At 43.5% G+C, this 22096-nt stretch overlaps 1 protein-coding gene across 2 annotated transcripts in view; it reads left to right on the top strand.

Annotated features, from left to right (window-relative positions):
• Positions 1 to 22096, top strand: part of l(3)76BDm (trafficking protein particle complex subunit 8 homolog l(3)76BDm) — a 196524-nt gene that overhangs the window by 119472 nt on the left and 54956 nt on the right. For both annotated transcript variants that reach the window (XM_080281518.1, XM_080281519.1), the window contains exons 8-10: positions 11055 to 12367; positions 12561 to 12729; positions 20791 to 20878. In XM_080281518.1, the coding sequence (XP_080137644.1) occupies positions 11055 to 12367; positions 12561 to 12729; positions 20791 to 20878 (1570 nt within the window). The remainder of the gene's footprint in view (positions 1 to 11054; positions 12368 to 12560; positions 12730 to 20790; positions 20879 to 22096) is intronic.

The raw sequence follows: 22096 nt of genomic DNA, 5'->3' as shown, positions 1-22096 counted from the left end.
TGATTGACGCAATGACCGACGATTCTGACGATTGATGATGCGCTGCCTGAAAGCACGCACTTCCTCCACGAGTCCCAAGGGCCCCATCTCCCTGTCGCAGTCCAGGTGTTCCAGGTAGTCTAGGACAAACTCTAGATGTTCCCGGAGTGCGCTCAACTTGGGGATGGCTGGAGTAGTGTCCTGCTGAGAGGAGTCCACATCATCATCGCCTTCATCGTCGGAATCTTCAAGTTCGGTACTGACACCTGCAACTGAAGACGCGATCTCGATATCAGACAACGTCTGATACCCAGGATCACCCTCGTCGTCATCCAACCACTCACGAACATCGTCCACATTTACATCGTCGCCGTGCGTACGTAGCCGTGCATGGAAGTCATCCACGTCAAATCCTAGAAAATCATACTCCACATCCATTCCGAGAAGCAGACGAGACCAACCATTTTCCAGAGTCTTCACAGGGACTTCCTTCCATGCACTAGCCCAGTTGTACAGCGCAGACTTGATGTTGTAGCGGCAAAGGTTTTCCAAAGTCCGCTTGCCTCGTGTGTCCCGTCCCTCCCTGCGCTCATCCTCGTCCTCGAGAACAACCATCACCTCGTCCAGGAACTTCCGACAGTATAGGCGCTTTGTTGCCACAATCACTCCCTGGTCCATTGGTTGGATGAGAGCAGTCGTATTAGGTGGCAGAAACATGCACCTAATACGGCCATTTTCAGCAACCAAGTCCTTGTCGCACGGGTGGGCAGGTGCATTGTCGAGGAGATGGAGGGCCTTTACCTTGTCGCGCGGGATTCCCAGTGTCTTCGTCTGGTAATGGATGACCTCCTTGACGAAGTGGCGGTGGAACCAGTCTTTGAAGATCACAGTTGTGAACCATGCCTTCAAAGAATGGTACCAGATGACAGGAAGGACATCCATCACCCCACAAAGGCACCGAGGCTGCTTTGTGCGGCCAACATCAACGGGCTTAAGCCGGTGCATGCCGTTAGCATTGGCACAACACAAAGCAGATATCCGTTCCATGGAGAGCTTACTGCCAGGTACACGCTTCTCCGTCTCCTCGGCTAGAGTGTTCGTTGGCAGCGAGCGATAGAATAGGCCAGTTTCGTCTGCGTTGTAGACTTGACCAAGAGTGAGGCCCTCCCTGTCGATCAACCCCTTCACCTTGTCCCGAAACTCGTCAGCTCCATCCTCGTTATCGTCCAATGCTTCACCATGTGCTTTACGGTTGGTAAGGCCATGCCGTAACTTGAACGCAAAGAGCCAACCCTCGGATGCCTTGAAGTCTAGGGCGTCGTGAAGCCTGACGAACTTCTCAGCAGCAGCCTTCAGCTCCGTTCCACATACCATCACACCAGCAGCATGTTGTTGTCGATACCAAATCAACGTGGATCGGTCGATTTCTGCAAACTTGGGGGTAAACATAACCTTCCTTTCCACATTGCGTTTGCTTCTCGACGAGAAGTCAGCCATGTACTGCATGAGTTTGTCTCGGGATCTCTTGATATCGAACAGAGTAGACCGGGCCAGGTTAAACTCGCGGAGAATGCGGGAAGAAGACCACCCCGCATCTACTTTCTCCAATATCTCCCGCTTCTTCTCCAGAGTCAACACCACTCTCTTCCTTTTCTCAGGTGGCGGGGCCATCATCACACACACTAAGAGGAGGCCCGAGAGCAGCAGGAGTCCCTGCAGCAGGTAAGGCACCACCACAAAAGCGATCACGTGGGCAGCCATAACGACGCGCGTGCACTCGCGGCGAGAGACAGGCGGAAAGTGGGGAGGATGCAGTGGCTCTCTATCGGACGTCGGAGGAATGACATACCACAACAATGCTCTCCCGCGCCGTGCGCGGCAAGTTCAAATTACAGGCGGGATTTTTTTTTTTTTTTTTTTTTTTTTTTTTTTTTTTTTTTTTGCGGTTTTCGGACCATTTTGGGAATATTGGATCCCGGGACGATTATGTCCGGGTAGTGAGGATGTTCGGATATTGGGCGTCCGGATATTAGAGTGATTACTGTATATATATATGTACAGCAGAGTGTCTTTTATCCAAAAATCATGAGACTTTCAAAGTTTTGTTTAATCAATTTTTTTCAGATAAAAGGTACTGTGATAATATGTAGGATACAAGGGTACAGTATTGTACACATCCGTCAACCATTTCTGGTGACATCTAGCCCACCACCACCACCAGCACCCCAAAATCCACTCAACCATCACGAAAACACTTAATACACTGTAGTAACTACATATGTAACTGCACTTTTGTAACTGTAATGGAAACTGTCAACTTAAATAAATAACTCAAATAACGCTCGCTGTAGTGACAAGCAGGGCAACCGAAAACTAACGCTAGTGGCACGAAACAAGCCTGTCATGTTTGAATTTTCGGATAGATTTCAGATATTTGTGGTTAATTGAAATGAGAACGTTTTAGTAAAATTTTCGGTTAATGGTATATTACGGTTAAAAGACTTTCGGGTAAAGAGACTCCACTGTGTATATATATATATATATATATATAGATAGATATATATATATAATTAGAGAGAGATAGAGTTGAGGATTATCTCTTGGTTCAAATTATTTTTGTTTGTTAAATATTTCAACCTTTCCCTGTTAACATATTTGAAATAATGTTAATGTCAGTGTCAGTGTTTTTCAAAGAAATTTTGTTTCATATAAACAATTTTTGTACCAACACCATAAGGCTGTATGGTTCCAGGAACAAGTAAAAATGGGAGTAAGGGTCTTGATTTACCAGAGTTTACCCAAGTTTGAAGATTATTTTGAGAGATTTTAATGGGTTTTAATGAATATTATAAGTACCTAGACCTCATTTATCAGTGTGATGTAAAACTAAATTTTTATGTGCAAAAATTAATGATGATAAAAAAGAAATCACTTAAGGCTGTTTTTTTTTTTAGGGGGGTGGAGGGTTGGGTGGATTTTTTAATGCCAACCCTGTCAGGTGGTGACACTGTTATAATTAGGAGGCTTTGCTTCTTCGAGATACTTTGATAACCAAAGTATTTTTCTGAATTGATGAAACTTGCTGACACACCCAGGTGTGACATTATTAAGTGAAGATGATCACTTTTGCTTTGATGAGCCTGGAGCTGTTCACTAGTTATTTTTCTCCAATCGATCTTTTTCCCATGTAGCCCCTTGTTTGTTGAATCTTTTAAGGGGCACCTCAGAGCCTTCAATTTTCACGGAGCTCAGGTCTAGGGAAAAGTGTTGTGATGAACAATTATAGAGTTTAATTTGTTGCCACATGTACTAACTAAGCTTGTATGTAGAAAATATCACAGTTATTTTTATTTTTTGATGTTGGGTGATGGCAACCATCATCCAGTCAGTTGATGAAGTGCTGCCTACTTTTTCCTTCACCTTTATCTCCCTCCCCCCCACCTCTCTTCATAATTCTCTCATCATTCCTGTCACTTTCTTCACTCTTCTTTCCTTTTCAGGTGGCTTTACATTGAATGACAAGCCTAATGGTTTCCTTTAAGCCAGGAAACCATTTACAGTGCTGGGTGGTAACCATATAGCCTACCCGTACATATTCCCTACATGTGAGCGGAAAGATAGTGCCTTTCCCTGTAAAACAACTAACTCAGAATCAAATGTTCACCCCATACGGGATAATTGCATCTGGCTATAGATAGACAGATAGATAGATTTTTTTTTTTTTTTAAATTGTAATAGTGTTGAAAATATGTTGAGCATAAGTGAATTCCGTATTGGAAGAATTGGCACTTTCAAGAAACAGAAGACTAGATTATTATTAGTAGTAGTATTAGTATTTTTTTTTTTTAATACTACTACTACTACTAATAATAATAATCTAGTCTTTTCCTCTTCCTTCTGCCTATGGGTGACTCTACACTGAGTGACAAGCCAAATAGTTTCCTGTACACCAGCAAACCATTTACTATGCTGGGTGGTAACCATATAACCAAAATTTGGTGCCTGGTGGTTTAGTGGGTAATAACGGTGCTCCAAATGGATTGAGCCGGTGAAGGTTTATGTCCAAGAGATGGTTGGGGTTTATTGCTCACGTAATGCCATTCAGGGATGAGTGAGGCTGGTCACATTCATCTTAAATGCCAAGACCAACTTGCCTAGCCCCGGGGTCCTACGCTCCTCATGGGGCAACGTAGGATTAGATGATGGATGGATGGATTAGTATTATTATAATTATTATTATAATTGCTGAAAGTGGTGGATGGGGGCGCCCATCATCCACTCACTCAGTGTAGAGATGCCGTATGATCTCTACACTGAGTGACAAGCCAAATGGTTTCCTGTACTCTGGAAACCATTTACTGCGCTGGGTGGTAACCATATAACTGGGGTTTCTGGCTGGGTTAAGTGTCCCCCAGATTCCCCCATCCAAAATCAATTAATCATGGCAGTCGTTTCAGAGAGCCTCAGAGGGCCCAATACCTGCCCAGGGCCCCAACCAAATGGGCAGATTTGCATGGCCATGTGGAATGTGAGAGGTGTGAATGAGGAGAGCAAGAAGGTAGAAGTGGTGAATGTATTCAAGAGTGCGAGATATGCCGTGATGGCATTCTGTGAAACGACGATGAAAGGGTGTGAAGTGGAGGAGTGGGAGGGTGTGAAATGTGTGAGATGGGGAATGAATGGGCGAGGAGGATGCAAGGAAGGAGTTGCTTTGTTGGTGAATGAGGTGTGGCAGAGTGGAATGAGAGACTACAAATGTGTCAGCTCGAGGTGTATGGATGTCAAATTTGAAAAGGTGAAAGTGGCGGTAACTGTAGCATATGCACCATGTGAAGACAGGAGTGAGGTAGAGAAAGACAGGTTTTGAAATGAGCTGGATGAAGTATTGGGAGAAATGCCCAGGAGCTATAAAGTGATCATAATGGGGGATATGAATGGAAGAGTAGGCACTGGTCCTGAGGATGACATAATGGGTTGGTATGGAGTACCAGGAGAAAATGTAATGAGAAACGACTAAAGGATGTGTGTCAGGAGAGGAGATTGTGCATTTGTAACTAGTATTTCAAACACAAAGATGCACATATATATACATGGTGTAGAGGGAACGGGGATTGTGTTGAAAGAAGCCTGATTGATTACGTGCTCGAAGAGAAGTCGATGCTGGGAATGATTGCTGATACGAGGGCCGTGAGAGGATGATGTGGAGGTCTGTCAGATCATATGATTGTGGTATGCAAGATCAGTCTGAGAGGAGTGAGGTGGACCAGGAGAGGAGCAGTCAGGGAGAAAGACTGAAAGTTGAGAAGCTGAGGATCAAAGAAATGGCAGATGATTACAGGACCAAAGTAGGGGAGGAGTTAGAATCAGTGAATTGGAATGAAATGGATCTGGACAGCCTGTGGAATGCATGTAGGGATTGCTTAGTTAGGAATGCTAAAACGGTGTGTGGTGTGGCAAGAGTAACAACAAAGAAGAAAGGTACGGCATAGTGTGATGAAGAGGTTAAGAGAGTGATGGAGGAAAAGAGGAAGAATTGGCTAAAGAAGCAGTTACAGGACAGGGGTTCAGTTGAAATAAGAACTGAATATATTGAGAGCAAGAAGCATGTAAAGAGGCTAGTGAAGAGGAAAAAGGAGGAGGTAAATGATGATCTGGGAAGAAAAATGAATGCGAACTACTCTGACAATAGGAAGATATTCTGGAAAGAGGTGTGGAAATGTAGAAGTGAAAATGGAAAGAAATGTGATGGTGTGAAGATGTAGGTGGTAGATTATTAACCCATGGGGATGAAGTAAGGACCAGATGGAAAGAATATTTTGAAAGCCTGATGAACGGGACTAGAGAGAGCAGAGCAGCTGTAAACTTGATTGGTTTTGGGGGTGTGCAGAGAAGGAATGCAGTGCCAGAAGACGTGACACTCGTACAGTTGAAGGGTGCTGTGAAGCGGCTGAAAAATGGGAAAGGACCTGGAGATGATGAGGTGCATGCAGAGATGCTTAAAGTGTAGTGGAGAGGGTGGAATGAAGTGCTTGTTGAAGATATGTGAGAAGGCATGGATAAGTGAAACTGTGCCAGCAGAGTGGAAAAAGGCTGTGATTATACCCCTGTACAAAAATAAAGGTGAGCAAAGTGAGTGCAAGAATTATCGTGGCATAAGTTTATTGAGTGTGGTAGGGAAAGTATATGGAAGAATTATTATAGAGAAAGTATGAGAGATATCAGAAGTCCTTATGAGTGTCGAACAGAGTGGCTTTAGGAGTGGCAGAGTATGTGTAGATCAAATATTTGCAGTGAGACAGATAGCAGAGAAGGCTTGTGAGATGGACCATAAGGTGTTTATGGCTTTTATGGATCTGGAAAAAGCATATGACAAAGTGGACAGAGAAGGATTGTGGAATGTTTTGCGTGTGTAAGGTGTAGATGTTAAGCTGCTAGATGCTGTCTAGAGTTTTTATGATGGTAGTGAAGCATATGTAAGGGTTAATGGGCATCTAAGTGAATGGTTCACGATTGGTGTGGGCGTTCGACAAGATTGTGTGATGTCCCCATGGTTGTTCAATATACAGTCAAGTTGCCTATGGCGCGGGCTTCTGTGCCGAGGTTTTCTATGATGCAGGAAGGTGCCAGAACCAAAACAAATGAACCACGAGCTTAAAATACATATGGCGCAGGGGCAGGGCAAGGTTTGAAAAGCGCCTCTTGCCACTGAACCCCCAACCCTACCCCTTCCACTTTAGCACTATCGTTGTCGGAGTTAGGTATGTTCAGTATTTTATGCCCATAAAGCCCTTTATTGCTTATTGTTTATTGTTTAATTTGTGTGTAATACATGCATTGGCTGATTGCTTGATTGTGTGCCTGTGTAAAGTGGGGGAAAAATGGGGAAAATTTGGGTGAAAATGGGGACTTTGGGTGAACGTCTAGAGCCAAATTCCATTTTTCCCATAGGTTTAGTTATTTGCATGGCACGGTTTTCTATGGTGCGGGCTTGGCCCAGAACCAATTAGTCGCGCCTTAGGCAACTTGACTGTATATATGGATGGGGTGATGAGAGAAGTAAAAGCACGAGTAATGGAGAGAGGGATGGCATTGGTAATGAATGGTGATGGATGGAATATCTCAGATTTGTTGTATGTTGATGATGCAGTACTGCTTGCAGGTACCGGACACGAACTTGGTAGGCTAGTGCAGAGTTTTGCTGATGTCTATGAGCATCATGCCTTGAGAGTAAATGTAGAAAAGAGTAAAGTGATGGTTATTGAGAGAGAAGGTGACTCCCAGTACGATGTTACAGTGAATGGAGAGAGACTGGAATTGGTGAGAGAGTTCAAATACATGGGTACAGTGATAGAAAAGAGAGGAAAATGTGCAAAAGAAGTTGAAAGCAGAGCAACACAAGGAGGAAAAGTAGCTGGTGCAATGAAGGTCTTGATAAGAAACAGAGGCTTGAGTGTTGCAGCTGGACTAGGATTACATGAAGGAGTGTTAGTGCCAGCTTTAACTTATGGATGTGAGACTATGGTGTGGCATGAAAATGAAAAGTCAAGAGAAGCAGTGGAGATGGGACTGCTGAGGAATGTATGTGGAGTACAGAGGGTGGATAGGACATGAAATAATGTGATTCGTGAAAGGTGTGGAGTGAGGAAGTTGGTGGACACCAGAATCGAAGAGAGTGTACTGAAATGGTATGGTCATGTGGAGAGAATGGATAACAATAGAGTGGTGAAAAAGATATATCTGAGTGAATTTGATGGAGGGAGGAGGTGAGGTAGGCCAAGGAAAAGGTGGAGAGATATGGTGGATGAGTGTGTGAGGAAGACAGGTTTGGAAGTTGGTGAGGCTAGGGGACTGACAAGAGTTCGAGCTGGCTGAATGAATGTTGTGAGGAGAAGTGCATGATCAGGGATTTGGCACCCCATTTTAATGTGGCAGTGTCCAGATTGACTCAGTCGGATTTGTTTATGTGAAGCTACAGAATTTCATGAATGTTGTTGGTGAATCTGATAGAGCCAGTATTCTGTGGGCTTGAATGGTGAGTGAATGGAAGCATGGCCCATTGGACTGGGCAGATTCTGTGAATTTGAATGATGAGTGAATGGAAGCATGGGCCATTGGATTGGGAAGATTTGGGCTGTCTGGACATTGCTACTCCTCACCCTGCCCTAGGGTGGGAAAGGAGGTCCTGATGATGATGATTATGATAATGATGATTGAAAGGCTGATGAATGAGCCTGATGAGAGTGTAGCAGTAGTAGACATGATTGGTTTTGGTGATGCAGAGAGGTATGGTGCCATAGAATGCGTCCTTGGCAGAAATGAAGACTGCTGTGAAGCGATTGAAGAATGAGAAGGCAGAAGGTGTTGTTGTTTGTAGAGATTGCTTACAGAGATGACAAAATGCATCAGAGTAAGAGGAACGGACTATTTGTTGGATATATGCCAGAAAGCATGGGTTACTAGAGCTGTGCCAGTGAAGTGGATGAAGGTTGTAATTGTCCCTTTGTACAGAAGTAAAGGTGAATTAAATGATTGTTTAAAATATAATGAGACAGGTATTGCTGAGTATTGTAAGAATGTTATGGGAAATAATACACTGCTCCCCAACTACTCATGGGGATTAGGGGACACCCCCCCAAATACCCTCCCCATGGGCAGGGGGAATGAATTCCCATGAATATGTATAACTCCTCCATATGGTATGCAGAACCCTAACGTACCCATGTAACCCGTTTGCAGTGCCTCAGACAACCAGCAGATGTCAGGATCTACTCAGTTAAAGTGAATTTTGAAATGGTTGAACAACATAGGTACTCTGTATTTGGTGCACACAGCATGTACTTATAAAATATTTAGCAGTTGCATACTATATGTACAGTATTTGCTATCATCATTTATTATAACTGGTCAGCTGATGGCAGTACCATTTATAAAAGGTTGGTTTGGTTCAGTGATTGAGCTGAGTATTTACCAGTATCCTTATGTTTATTAAGGTAAAATTGTGGAAAGTAATGTTGAGTAAAACTGTTGTGCTTAGATTGCCATATGAAAAGAATGGATGCAGATTGTGTGGCAGGTATAGTACTGTACATATAGAAGTCTTGGGGGGGGGGGAGCATAGTAGGCCAAGGATAATATGGATGGATATGGTAAAATAAAATGTGAAAAGCTAGGTATGGAAGATGATTGAGCTAGAGAATTGATGGAATGGAGTTGGTAAGATGAAGTATGCATGGAGATGCATATGACAGAGGTTTTGTACCCCCCCTTTTTTTTTTAACTTGATATTCAGTGAATTGGCTCCTGCAGGTTTATGTGAATTACATCTATTAGGTACTCCAGTCAGATTGAGCCTGTGTAGGTTTATATCCAAGGGGTGGTTGGGGTTTATTCCTCAAGTAGTGCCAGTAAGGGATGAGTGAGGCTGGTTACTCTCATCTTAAATATCAGGACCATCTTGCCTAGTCCCGGTCGCCTGTGCCCCTCAATGGGCAACACTGGATTAGATGATTATAATGATGATGACATCTGTTTAAAAAAAAAAAAAGAATGTGCAGATGGTTAGCCCTATAAGATGAAGCCAGGTTCCTGTGTCTTGAATTGCATGTGTATGGTTTTGTGGTCCGTTTCACTGGACATGATTATTCTTACACTTTCTCATTCCTTGTTTCTGTGTTCTGCCTCATCCCATAGCAGTGATCAGTCTACACATGGTGGCATTGTGCACCTTGGGTGAAACAGCTGTGACATCCACCTGACAAACAAACCTCCATATATTTTCCTGTACCTTACTGCTGGGAGGACCATGGTCAGACTTGGTGAGATGCTGTCTACCACAAGGGGGTGCTGTATCCCAGCATGGTGAATGTACTGTACTGTACCCACAGGATGGCCCCACAGATGCAGTTGCTTTACTTTGGTTGATGGATATGTTTGGTCAGATAGATCAGAGTTAAACAATAGAGTAACAGTTTCACCTTTACCTCACACAGTAGGTGGGAAAAAGGATGATGATGGTAACTATTGTCTGTCATTGAATGTTTGGAAATGCATTGTCTAAAACTACCCAGATATACCACATCATACATACTCATCATCATCAACTCTCAAAGTGACTAAAGCGTATTTGTTACATAAAGCTTCCATTCACTTGGTATGATCCATAATGGGTTGTGATAGTCTTCCTTGGCATCCTTGATTTGGGGAAAGTGGGAACTGCTTCTTCCTGTTCTCTTTATAAACAGAATATTGACAGATTTTGAGGAAGGTGGTTGTCCCTTGTGAGGCATTTAATCTAAACACCAAAGGCTGTACACCATCCCCTCACCCATTTGAGTCTGGCACGGTTTATCTGTCACTTTTTAAAAGGTGGTGTCATGAGTGGCTCAGTGCTTCTTCCTCATGGTACCTTGGAAGAAGGAGCTTGGAACAAAAGACCTCAGTTTGAGTGAGTGGTAATTTTCTTGATTATCAGCTGCAGCATGTTAATTTTCTCACTGAATTATTTTTTTCCCTCTAGCATGACTTGTTTGAGAGTCATAGAAATCACTGTATAATGTCCTTTGCATTGTAAGTGCTATAATCTCTTTGTCTTATGTACCAGTAGTGATAATTGCATTCATGCTGCTTTTCGTTAAATGTGTATTGCCTTTTGGTAGAAGGTGTTGGCAACCATCATCTGTTCACTTGTTGTAATGCTGCCTACTTTTCCTTCACCTTTATCATTCTTTTTCTGTGTCTACCCTACTCTCTTCCCATTTCTACTGTCTTTCCTCTCACTTTTTGTAACTACTCTGTCCTGTTCAGGTGGCTTTACACTGAGTGACAATCCTAATGGTTTCCAGTAAACCAGGAAACCATTTACAGTGCTGGGTGTTAACCATAAAACAGACCCATACATGTTCCCAGCATGTCAGCAAGTGGGTGGCAGAGGGTTAGTGCCTCTCCCTGTAAAACAGCTAACTCAGAGACAACCGGCCACTCCTTATGGGATTATGGCATCTGGCTATAGATGGATAGATAGATAGATATTACGTTTTTTAGGTAACCTGTTCCTTTCATGTAATGTGCTATTACAGGTTTATGCATCACGTGGGTGGGTATTAGCAGAGGACCACATCCACTTTACAATGGGGAAGCAGGCTCATCACCTAAAGTTGCTGGCAGAGGGCCTGACTGCATACACCCAGTTAGTGGATCAGCACCTTAAACAGGATGCACCCAGCCAGCAGTCCCCCTCACAGCAAATCACTTACGTCAGAGAATTCATCAGCGCCTTCCACCAATTTGTTCAGCAGGAATGGGATCCATCAGGGGGTCTCCCATGCCTTCCCTTACCACTGATAGACTCTCAGGCCACCAGAGTTGTTCTTGGTGCACCTCAGGACCCTCCTGCAAGTTCAGAGTGGTCTTCAGCATCCCATGTAAGCTTGGATACTAATCTAGGTAATATCAAACGGTGGTTCGCATTGGAAAGGGAGCTTGTAGAGACTGCCCAAGGTTCCAATCTCAAGAAATTCCAGCCTAACCTGCAGTTACTCACCAGGGAGACACCCAATACACAGTGTCCCATTGCCTCTTCAAATGAACCAGTGATAATAGAGGTTTTGATGACAAATCCACTGTCAGTGAGTCTGGTAATCTCAGACATTAGATTAGTGTTTACCTTTGAACCTAATGGCTGTGATGGTGAGACTGTCAGTCCCATGGTTGAACACATCCCTCATACTGGGTTTACCCTTCCAGCTGGAGCTGATGAGCTGGTGAGGCTAATGTTGCTGCCCAGGTGTACAGGAAAGATTTTGGTTACAGGGGTACAGTACAAACTTTCCCTTGCTCCTGACACCACGTCTGGACAGGCTACCACAGGTTCCAACTCTGCACCAGTGATCATTGAAGGTCAGCAGAGCATTGAAGTCAAGGGGCCCAGACTAAATAATACTGCTGGGGAGAAGTGTGGAATTGTATATGCCAAGGACAAAAGGCTAGAGATAACAGTTTCATCCTCCATGGCAAGATTAAGTGTCACCTTCCACAATATTCCACAGATTTTGAGTTGTGGGGAGATGTGTAGCTCGGAGGCAGTGATAGTGAATGTTGGTCCCTGCCCCCTGAGGAAACTCTTTTTGGCAGTGTCAGACCCAACTCATGTGTACATGGAAACACAGTCCCTTCCAGTGCCAAAACAAGATGTGTGTATACTTAGTGTATCAGATTCAGCAGACAGTAGAATCAGTGGTCGTGTTGAAGCCTTGACTTTACCAGATGGTGTGCTTAAACCAGGTGACAGCATACATGCCAAGCTCTGGGTACATGCACCATTGTCTCCTGGAGCTTTTGAAATAGAACTGCTGTTCTACTATGAAACTGTAGGTCTACAAGGGAAAAACATGTAAGTATCCTGATGATTTGGTTCACATGCATAAATATCAGCTTATATCATTCTTATGAAGGTTTCAAAAGTTAACACAATGTATTAAACATAATTTTATGGAGCTGCAGCTAGTTGGCTTACTGTACTTGATAAATCAGAAACTCTGTTTGCATTCAGGAAATTCTTATTTTATTGACATGTTTCTTGACAGGTATCGCCTTCTGCGTCACTATGAAAGCATTTATGTTGAACGCAGCCTGAGTCTCAAGGTGGCATCAGCTGTGAGTCAGAATCTGGAGGCTACGAATACTCACTCAGGAGAAACTTGTACCAACACCTACACCTCCAATCTTATCATAGAGGCTGTTAATACTTCAGAGGTAATGACCAAAGAGAGGTTAGAGGACAAATGTAGGTAGTTGCAGCTTTTATGCTTCACTTACTTTATATCGAGCTGACAAGGAACCTGTATGTGGTGGTGCTGTGTACCCTGGGTGAAGCAAAGCAGCTCCACCCAGGAGCCAAACCTCTTCATATTTCCCTGCACCTCTCCATGGTGAAGAGCCATGGTCCAACTCAAGTAAGGTGCTGTTTGCCACATGGGAGTGCCAGTTCCCTACGTGGTTTATGTACTGTAGAATGGCCCCACAGAAGCAGATGGTCTGCTTGGGCAGACAGACTGGGTTTAAGCAGGAATAATGTACTTTACTTTGTTGCCCCAGCATTCCCTTTATGGGAACCCTGCAGCTTCCGAGAAATTAATTATGGCCTGGGGGCCATCCAAGAGATGTCCCAGAGTGATTGTTATTGATACATCTTTGCTGAGTGAAATTTAGACGGTTGAGGACCAGTAATAGATATTCATTGTTGTCTATATGGTATTGGCATTGACAGCTTGCTTGATTGGATGTTTGGTTTATTTGGTGCCAAGTGCCAGTAACAAACAGTAACTTTGCAGATCAGTGTAGAAATTTATGAATGACTGTGGGTTCTTTGCTTTGAAAGCAAATTTATTAAATGTAGGGGTCATAAGAGATGAGTTGATGGAGATTGTGGACTAATTCTGTCTCCTTGATGAAGGCAGTGCAGAAGAAGGTGCTGGGCAGGGTGGCGTCAGAAGGGTATATAGTAGGTGGAGTAAGTTACAATAATTGCTACCCATTCTGACATGAGTATTCTCACTGTCCATAGAAGGGGAAGTGTTTGGTACCTGTGTTAGGAGTGCTGTAGTTTATGGCAGTGAAAAGTGGTGCAAAAAGGTAATAGAACTAATGAAACCGGAAAAAAATGACATGAGAAGAATTCAGTAGTGTAAAACTGGATGAAAGCTTATCCTCAGAACTGAGAAGACAGCTGGGAGTGGAAAGCATCAGAAAGGAAGTTGAAAGAAGGAGATTGATGTTTTTTGGACATATCAAGAGGCTGGACCATGGAATTTGAATGAGAAGGTAGAGCAGCATAGTGGTACCAGGGCATTGATGAGAGGCAGACAGCGGGAGGTGTGGGACGAGATGGTGTGTGCCGATCCCAGATCTAGAAATATTACTAGGCAACTTGATCAGAACAGAGCATGGTGGAAGGGTACTATTAGGTGAAGTTGTCAGACCCATGCAATATGGAAAATCTATCTATCTATATACCTAGGCTGCTTCCCCCAAGGAAAGGGAGGTAGCCGAGACAGGACGACACACTCCCCATTTACTCATCCATTCAAACACTTTCATTCGCATCTTAGCCCCAAAGGGGAGAACGGACAGATCCTCACCGCACCACACCGCACAAGGGTCAACTGCGCAATGCAATCAGTGACATCCGCAGCAGGGCCCGACAGCAGAACTGGTTTACCCCTGCCACATCATAACAGACCCATCCCCTTACCCGCACCTGACCTGACTAGCTGATCAGACCAAATGCGGAAGAATATCCCCTCAGGGCTGCGTCATCACTTATTCATTCACAATTTCTCTCCATTTATTCCTGTCACGCACAGCCACTCTTCCTTGCTTAACAGACATCCCTCTCCCATCCAGCGCTCTCTTCACACTGTCCATCCATCCTATTCGTGGTCTTCCTCTCAGCCTTACACCTCTCACATCAAATCTAGTTATCTTTTTCACCAGTCGCTCATTATCCATTCTCTCCATATGCCCAAACCATCGTAACACCCTCTGCTCAACTCTACCAGCCATCTCCCGAACAACTCCAGTTCTCCTTCACACTTCATCATTTCGTACCCGATCCATACGCGTCACTCCACACATACTCCTCAGACACCTCATCTCCATTACATTCAGACTTTTCCTCTCTGCTACACCTATATTCCATGTTTCAGCCCGATATAACACAGTCGGTACCACAACACCCTCATACAGCCTTCTCTTTACATCCATTCTAAGCGAATGACATTTAAACACTTTTTTCATTCCACCCAGCACCTTTCTTACTTCATTTATTCTAAACTTCACTTCTGCATCTATTCTTCCATCCACAGCAACATGTGACCCTAGATATTTAAAACAATCTACCTCCTCAAGCAACTCACCATTCAAAACTATATTCATCCCTCTACCATCTATCAACCTCGTACACTTTATCACTTTACTCTTATTCTCATTTACTTTCAGTTTCCTCCTTTCACACACCCTTCCAGACTCCTCTACCAACTGTCTCAATCTCTCCTCTGAATCAGTCACCAGTGCAGTATCATCTGCAAACAGCAGCTGCTTCAGATTCCACTCTCCACCATCAACATTCACCAGACTCAGACCTCCACCTAAAACTCTTGCATTCACCTCCCTTACAACAACATCCATGTAAATATTAAACAACCAAGGCGACATCACACATCCCTGTCGCAGCCCCACTCTCACGGGAAACCAATCACTCACAGCATTTCCCACTCTTACACACGCTCTACTATTTACATAAAAACTTTTCACCCCTTTTAGTAACCTACCATCAAGTCCATACAATCTTAAAACAGTCCACAAAGCCTCCCTATCAATTCTATCTTACATTTTCTCTAAATCCATAAATGCCCAAAACACATCCTTGCCTTTCGCTAAATACTTTTCACACACTTGTCTCACAGCAAACACCTGATCAATGCATCCCCTCCCTCTCCTAAAGCCACACTGCTCATCACCAATCACTCCCTCTGTACCCTCTCTAACTCTCCTAATTAACACTCTACCTTACACCTTACCTACAGCATTCAACAGACTTATACCCCTAAAGCTAGTACATTCGTACTTATCACCCTTGCCTTGATACAACGGGACCACACAAACACTTGCCCAGTCAATTGGCACCATACTTTTCTCAAAGCACACATTCAGCAATCTTACTAACCAGTCAACAATAGTCACTCCACCACCCTTCAGGCATTCCACAGCACACCCATCCATACCTGCAGCTTTCCCTGTTTTCATCTCCTTTACTGCCTTCTCCACTTCCTCCTTCGTGATCAAAGAATCATTCAACTCTCCCAACACATTTATTCCTTGCACCCTTCCATCCGCCACAGTCTCAGCCACCCTTTCCTCCTCTACATTTAACAATCTTTCAAAATACTCTGCCCATCTCTTCCTTACTGCATCCATCTCAGTTAACATCCTTCCATCCTCTGCTTTTACTCGTTCTTCCTTCCCAGACTCTCCCTTTCGCACCCTTTTCACCTCCTTCCAAAACATTTTCTTATTCTGTTGAAAATTCTATGTCAGCCGCCTACCCCACCTCTCATCTGCTGCCACTTTAGCATCATGCACAGCCCTTCTTGCTCTATTCCTCTTTTCCTTATACCTTTCATATGACATCTCATCCTTCCTCTGCAGCCACACTTCATATGCACGTCTCTTCTCAGCCACAGCCATACTTACTTCCTCGCACCACCATTCACTTCCTTTTCTTACACCACCACCCACACGTCTCACACCACACACCTCTTCTGCATGCCCCACCATAGCACTCTTAAACAACTGCCATTCCTCCTCCACGCTGCCATTTTCCCGATCTTTCACCACGTTCCACTCATCTTTCAATTTCTCCTGATACTCTATCTTTTTCTCTCTTTTATCCAACTCACTCACATTCAAAACCTCCCTGCCACACCTAACCCTCCTAGCTCTCACCCATCTCTTACCTACTCTTAACTTTCCCTCCACCAGGTAGTGGTCAGACATACCTCCACCCTCCCCTCTCAGAACTCTCACATCCAACAATCTTCCTATTACATTCCTAGACACAATCACATAGTCCATCAAAGCTCTGTCAACAACCCTTCCACCCTCCTGTCTCACCCATGTATACTTATAAATATTTTTCTTCTCAAACAGCGTATTCCCAATCACCATCTCTCGCTCAGCACACATCGCTATCATTCGTTCCCCTTTTTCATTTCTTCCAGGCACACCATGCATACCAACTACGCCTTCAACTGCTACATTTCCCACTTTAGCATTCAGATCTCCCATCATTACCACATTCACATTCGCTCCAAAACCCTGCGGACACTCATCAACATCATTCCAGAAAGACTCCCTCTCTTGTTCATCCCTTTCACTACCAGACCCATATGCACTCACAAACACCCACAACTCACGTTCAAATTTCGCTTTCACCCACATCAGTCTCGATGACACCTCCTTCCATTCAATCACACATTGCTGTACTTCCGGACTCACTAACAAGGCCACACCTTCTCTTGCCCTTCCTCTGTCAACACCTGACAATCTTCCATTCACATTTCCAAACATAATTTATTTTATGTATTTTCCATAGAGCCTATGTCTATGGAAAATACATAAAATAAATTATATAAAGAAGATAGACATACAGATTATATATATATATATATCCATCCATCCATCCATCATCAAATTCTGCATTGCCCCATGAGGAGCGTAGGAGTCCGGGGCTAGGCAAGTTGGTCCTGACATCTAAGATGAGAGTGACCAGCCTCACTCATCCCTGAGTGACATTACATGAGCTCAATCCGATTGGAGTGCCGTAATTATCCACTGAACCACCAGGCGCCATAATCTGGTTATATGATTACCACCCAGCAAAGTAAATGGTTTCCTGGTGTACAGGAAACCATTTGTCTTGTCACTTTGTGTAGAGTCACCCACAGGCAAAGGAAGAGGATAGAATGAAGGAAAGAAAGACTGAAGAGGGAGTGCAAAGTCACCCGTAGGCATAAGGATGAGGAAAGAATGAAAGAAACAATGAGAAGAAGATGGAAGGAAAGAAGGATGGAGGAGAGGAAAGGGCAGACACCTAAGAGCAGCACTACATCAAGTGAGTGGATGGCCAGTGCCCCCACCTACCACATATATATATATATATATATATATATATATATATATACATGAGGTGTTATCCAAAAGTTCCAGTAACTTGAACAGAGGGAGCCAACTGTTTGCAGTTTTGCCTTTTGCTGCTAGGAGGAATCAGCAGCACCCCTTGTGCGTCAGTGTGGCCTTGGCCGTGTCAGTGAGCAGAGATGTTGTTGAACTACGCTTACTATTGTAACGCTGTGTGTAGGTGGGTTGGCGGTTTTTCAATGGCGGACCAATGGTCAAGTTGATGTTGATTGTTTTCTTCAATATGCAAGGGATTGTTCACAAGGAATTCGTCCCACCCAGTCAGTCTGTCATCGGAAAGTTTTATTGTGAAGATTTGCAGCATCTGAGGGAGAACATCTGCCGCAAACATCCAGAACAGTGGAAGAACAAGGACTGGGTCCTGCATCATGACAACGCCCCCTCCCTCACATCAGTTGTTGTCCAGTAGTTCCTGACTTCCACTAACATGGTAGTCATTCCCCACCCACCCTATTCGCCTGACCTTGCCCCCTGCGACTTTTTCCTGTTTCCCTAGCTGAAATTACGACTGATAGGGCATCGATTTGACTCGATTGAGGAGATCCAGACAGAATCGCAGGAGGTGCTCAAGACCATCACACTTGAAGCCTTCCAGGGATGCATGGACTCATGGAAAAAACGCTGGGACCAATGTATACATGCCCAAGGGGACTACTTCGAAGGTGACAGTGAGAAGTAGGAGGTAAGTTAACTTATTTTCCTACAATATTCAAATTACTGGAACTTTTGGGTAGCACCTTATATATATATATATATATATACAAATTATTATGCGTCTCTTGTTACTTATGACTAACTGGTTTCATACCTCTCACATATATATATATATATATATATATATATATATATATATATATATACACAAATTATTATGCGTCTCTTGTTACTTGTGACTAACTGGTTTCATACCTCTCACATGATAATTTTGAATCGTGAAACCCGGGTACATAAATTTGGGGAAAAATTCAACTACAGTGGGCTCTCACAGTATGTGAGTGGATGGGTGGTCCCTGTCCTCGCACACTGTGAAATTGCTCACTGTGAATACATAATCTTTGGGAAAAATTACATATGGGCAGTACCCCCTTATACCTTGACATTTTTTAACCCTTAGAGACATAATAAAGGGAAAAATTTTCAGACATATACTACAGATATAGCTACAGTAACAAAAAATGGTCAGTCACCCAAACAACAGTAGACAACAGGCTTGATGGACTTAAATAACAGGGGTTCCGAGGTGCCGCAACACACTTAGAGTGCCCCTGCCGCCCCGGCCGCACCATGCTTGTTTAACGGTTGCCAGCTTTGTATTATTCCAGGCTTTGACAGAAGTTTACGGCCTGTCGAATGTTATATTTCTTCCAGAATGCAACAACAGTCGTTATGGTGGGGGTTGCAGGTATGCCAGGTGAAGCAGAAGAGTCAGGTGGGGCTGTCGGGGTGGAGGGGGAGGCGGCTGGTGAGTCAGGTAGGGCAGTGGAGGTGGAGGGGATGGTGACAGGCGAGTCAGGGGAGGTGGTGAGGGGAGGATCCTCCATCTCTTCCTCACTGCTTACATTTTCAGCAGTTTCCTTCATCTCTTCTTGTTTGTCTGTTTTGTTCCTCATCTTGTTATGGACATAGTTGCAGTATAATAACTTGGCATTTGCGAAAAAACTGTCATTCAAGTGAATCCAAACATTATCATAGAAACTGGGTATCTATTCTAACTTACCGTTATTGCTGAGAACATTGTCGAAGTCGTTATTGGCAAGATCTTACTGTAGAGTCCTCTTGAGCACCTTCCCCATGAGCCTCTAAGTCACGATGGGCCCATTGTGTGGGGAGGGGGTTCGCATAGTCAGGGAAATAGCGGTTTTGGGCCACTCCTTGCCTCTGCCTCGTGTATAGTGGGCTGAACTCGCACAGTCAAGGTTTTTTGGTTATTATTTTTGGTCACTCGTGTACTATGTGATTCGCGTACTGTGAACCCGCGTACTGTGCGAGCCCACTGTACTGTAGCACCACCATATGTGACTAGCTGTTCTTTTATGGCTTTATGTACCTCTGACTACCTAACTTTTGATAAGGTTCTGACACTTTTGGGCATTTGTGTGATAGCATTACATAAGATTACATAATGTAGCATTCAGTAGATAGTGTTACATAAGGTTAAGGTACATAATGTAATAATCACCACAGTGCAAATACTGTACTAAAACAATACAGGGTATTGGGTACTTATGTGTGCAGATGTGAGTGAGAGGGAGGGTAGTCGGTTGTGGTAGGCGTACTGGACCCTGCTTGACTTGCTTGCTCCAGGAAGCCTTCATTGTCAGCAGAGGACACAACAGACGCTTCTCTCATAAGTCAACTCTAGTTCCACGCAGTCCAGTCTTATGGTTGGCATAATTGTTTGTGATAATTCTAAATGGCATAGTTAATCAAATACTGTTAATTCTCTGTATAGATAACATAGGAAAGCAGAATGCGAATGGTTCTGACATGACTCATATGCAGTATCTATCTGTAAGAAGAGCTGTTGTTCTCTGTCGAAGGCCAAAAGGCAGAGTATTAGCAAAATAATGTTGATTTATGTGGTAGTGATCAGAAAGTGCTAACATTTTGAATAATCTGCTGGTCAGAAGAATATACAGTATACCAGCAAGATTCGCTAGCTCAAAAGTGTGACCTGTACTTATTTGTGAATGAGAAGCATAATTTGAAATTAATATCTCTTAGTTTAGTCACAAGAGGTGATCACTGGATTTTATGTCTGATGTCATAGAAATGCTAAAGTCTTATTTTTATCACAGACGGTTTATACTATGACCAGATGAAACAGCATATTTTTAATGTGTACACTAATTTTTAGGTAATTACCTTCCATGTTATAGTCATAGTGAATGTTGATATGTGAAGATTTATGAGAGACTAAAATAAAAGTACGGCAGTCTGAATTGTCTTTTCTAAGTTAAATATAATCTAATGCTGGTTGCCAGAATGAAATTAAAAAGATATTGTACAGTCTACAGTATACTTCCTATATGAACCTGTAACATATTTGGTCCTCAGGTGGATAGCAGCTGCCAGTTCTATACGGTGGTGGGACTAGGTGCCAGCAGTAAGAAGTGGGCAGTGATTCCTCATGCAAGATTAAAATGTGAGTTTTGGCAGTCAAGTTAATTTCTCCTCATAACTCACACCCCTTCTCCACCCAACACTGCACATCATAAACACATTCATGAATGTATAGGCATCACAGCCATTCAAAACTTTTGCCCAAATAGCACAGTTCATGAACCACCACTAGACATAAACTCCTCAGAAAGTTCCTTACCCAGAGAGAAGCAAGACCTAACCAGTCTGCAGTGTGATCATCACTCTTCCTTGTTACAATACAAACACAAAACACAACTCACAAACATTCTGCTGTGCCCAAAATGTAGTGTAGTCCCCAACATCATAATACACATGTTCACCTCATGCACCACACCATCACAGCATAGACAGTGCTTTAACTAAAGCTCAACAAAAGACCTCTGAGAGCGACTGGCTGAAGTGGCTGGCTTCCTGCAGTCTGCTGGTTTCATGTCCAGATGATCATGGAGTTGCAGCAGCAACAGCAGGAACAAAAATCATTTTGGGGGGACAGAGTAGAAAGGTTATGAATGAGTATGGTGTGAAATGGAGGAAGGGCAGCCTAATGCCAGAGGACTGGATGACAGAGGTGATTATTTTGTTTGTTGCCATTCTCTCAGGGATTAAATGATGAATAGATAGAGCCCCTTTTTTGCAAGTAGTGCATTTGAGGATTTTTATCAGCTTAACACCAAAAGATTTTGTACATCTGGGAGAGAAACTAGCAGTCATGGGCTTCAAAAAGTATGTTGAGTAAACCTTTTCTGCTGCTGGTACTCCCTTTATTGTTCAGGTGATGAAAGTGTAAGATCGGGCATGAATGGGCGAGGAAGATGCAAGGAAGGAGTTGCTTTGTTGATGAATGAGATGTGGCAGAGTGGAGTGAGGGATACAAATGTGTCAGCTTGAGGTGTATGTATGTCAAGTTCAAGTTTGAGAAGGTAAAAGTGGCTATGATTGTAGCGTATGCACCGTGTGAGGACAGGAGTGAGAAAGAGAAAGACAGGTTTTGGGATGAGCTGGATGAAGCAGTGGGAGAAATGCCCAGGAGCTTATATAGTGATCGTAATGGATGATATGAATGGAAGAGTAGGAACTAATCCTGAGGATAACAGAGTGGGTTGTAATGGAGTGCCAGGAGAAAACGATAGTGGGAAGCAACTGAAGGATATATGTCAGGAAAGGAGGTTGTGCGTTCGTAACTCGTATTTCAAACACAAAAATGCACATACAGTACAGT

The sequence above is a fragment of the Coenobita brevimanus genome, chromosome 89 (genome assembly GCF_032717465.1).
Source record: "Coenobita brevimanus isolate Jiangsu-jjx chromosome 89, ASM3271746v2, whole genome shotgun sequence".
NCBI classification, from domain to species: Eukaryota; Metazoa; Arthropoda; class Malacostraca; order Decapoda; family Coenobitidae; genus Coenobita; species Coenobita brevimanus.
Note: the sequence above shows the minus strand (reverse complement) of the source record. Positions and strands in the feature narration are given on the sequence as shown.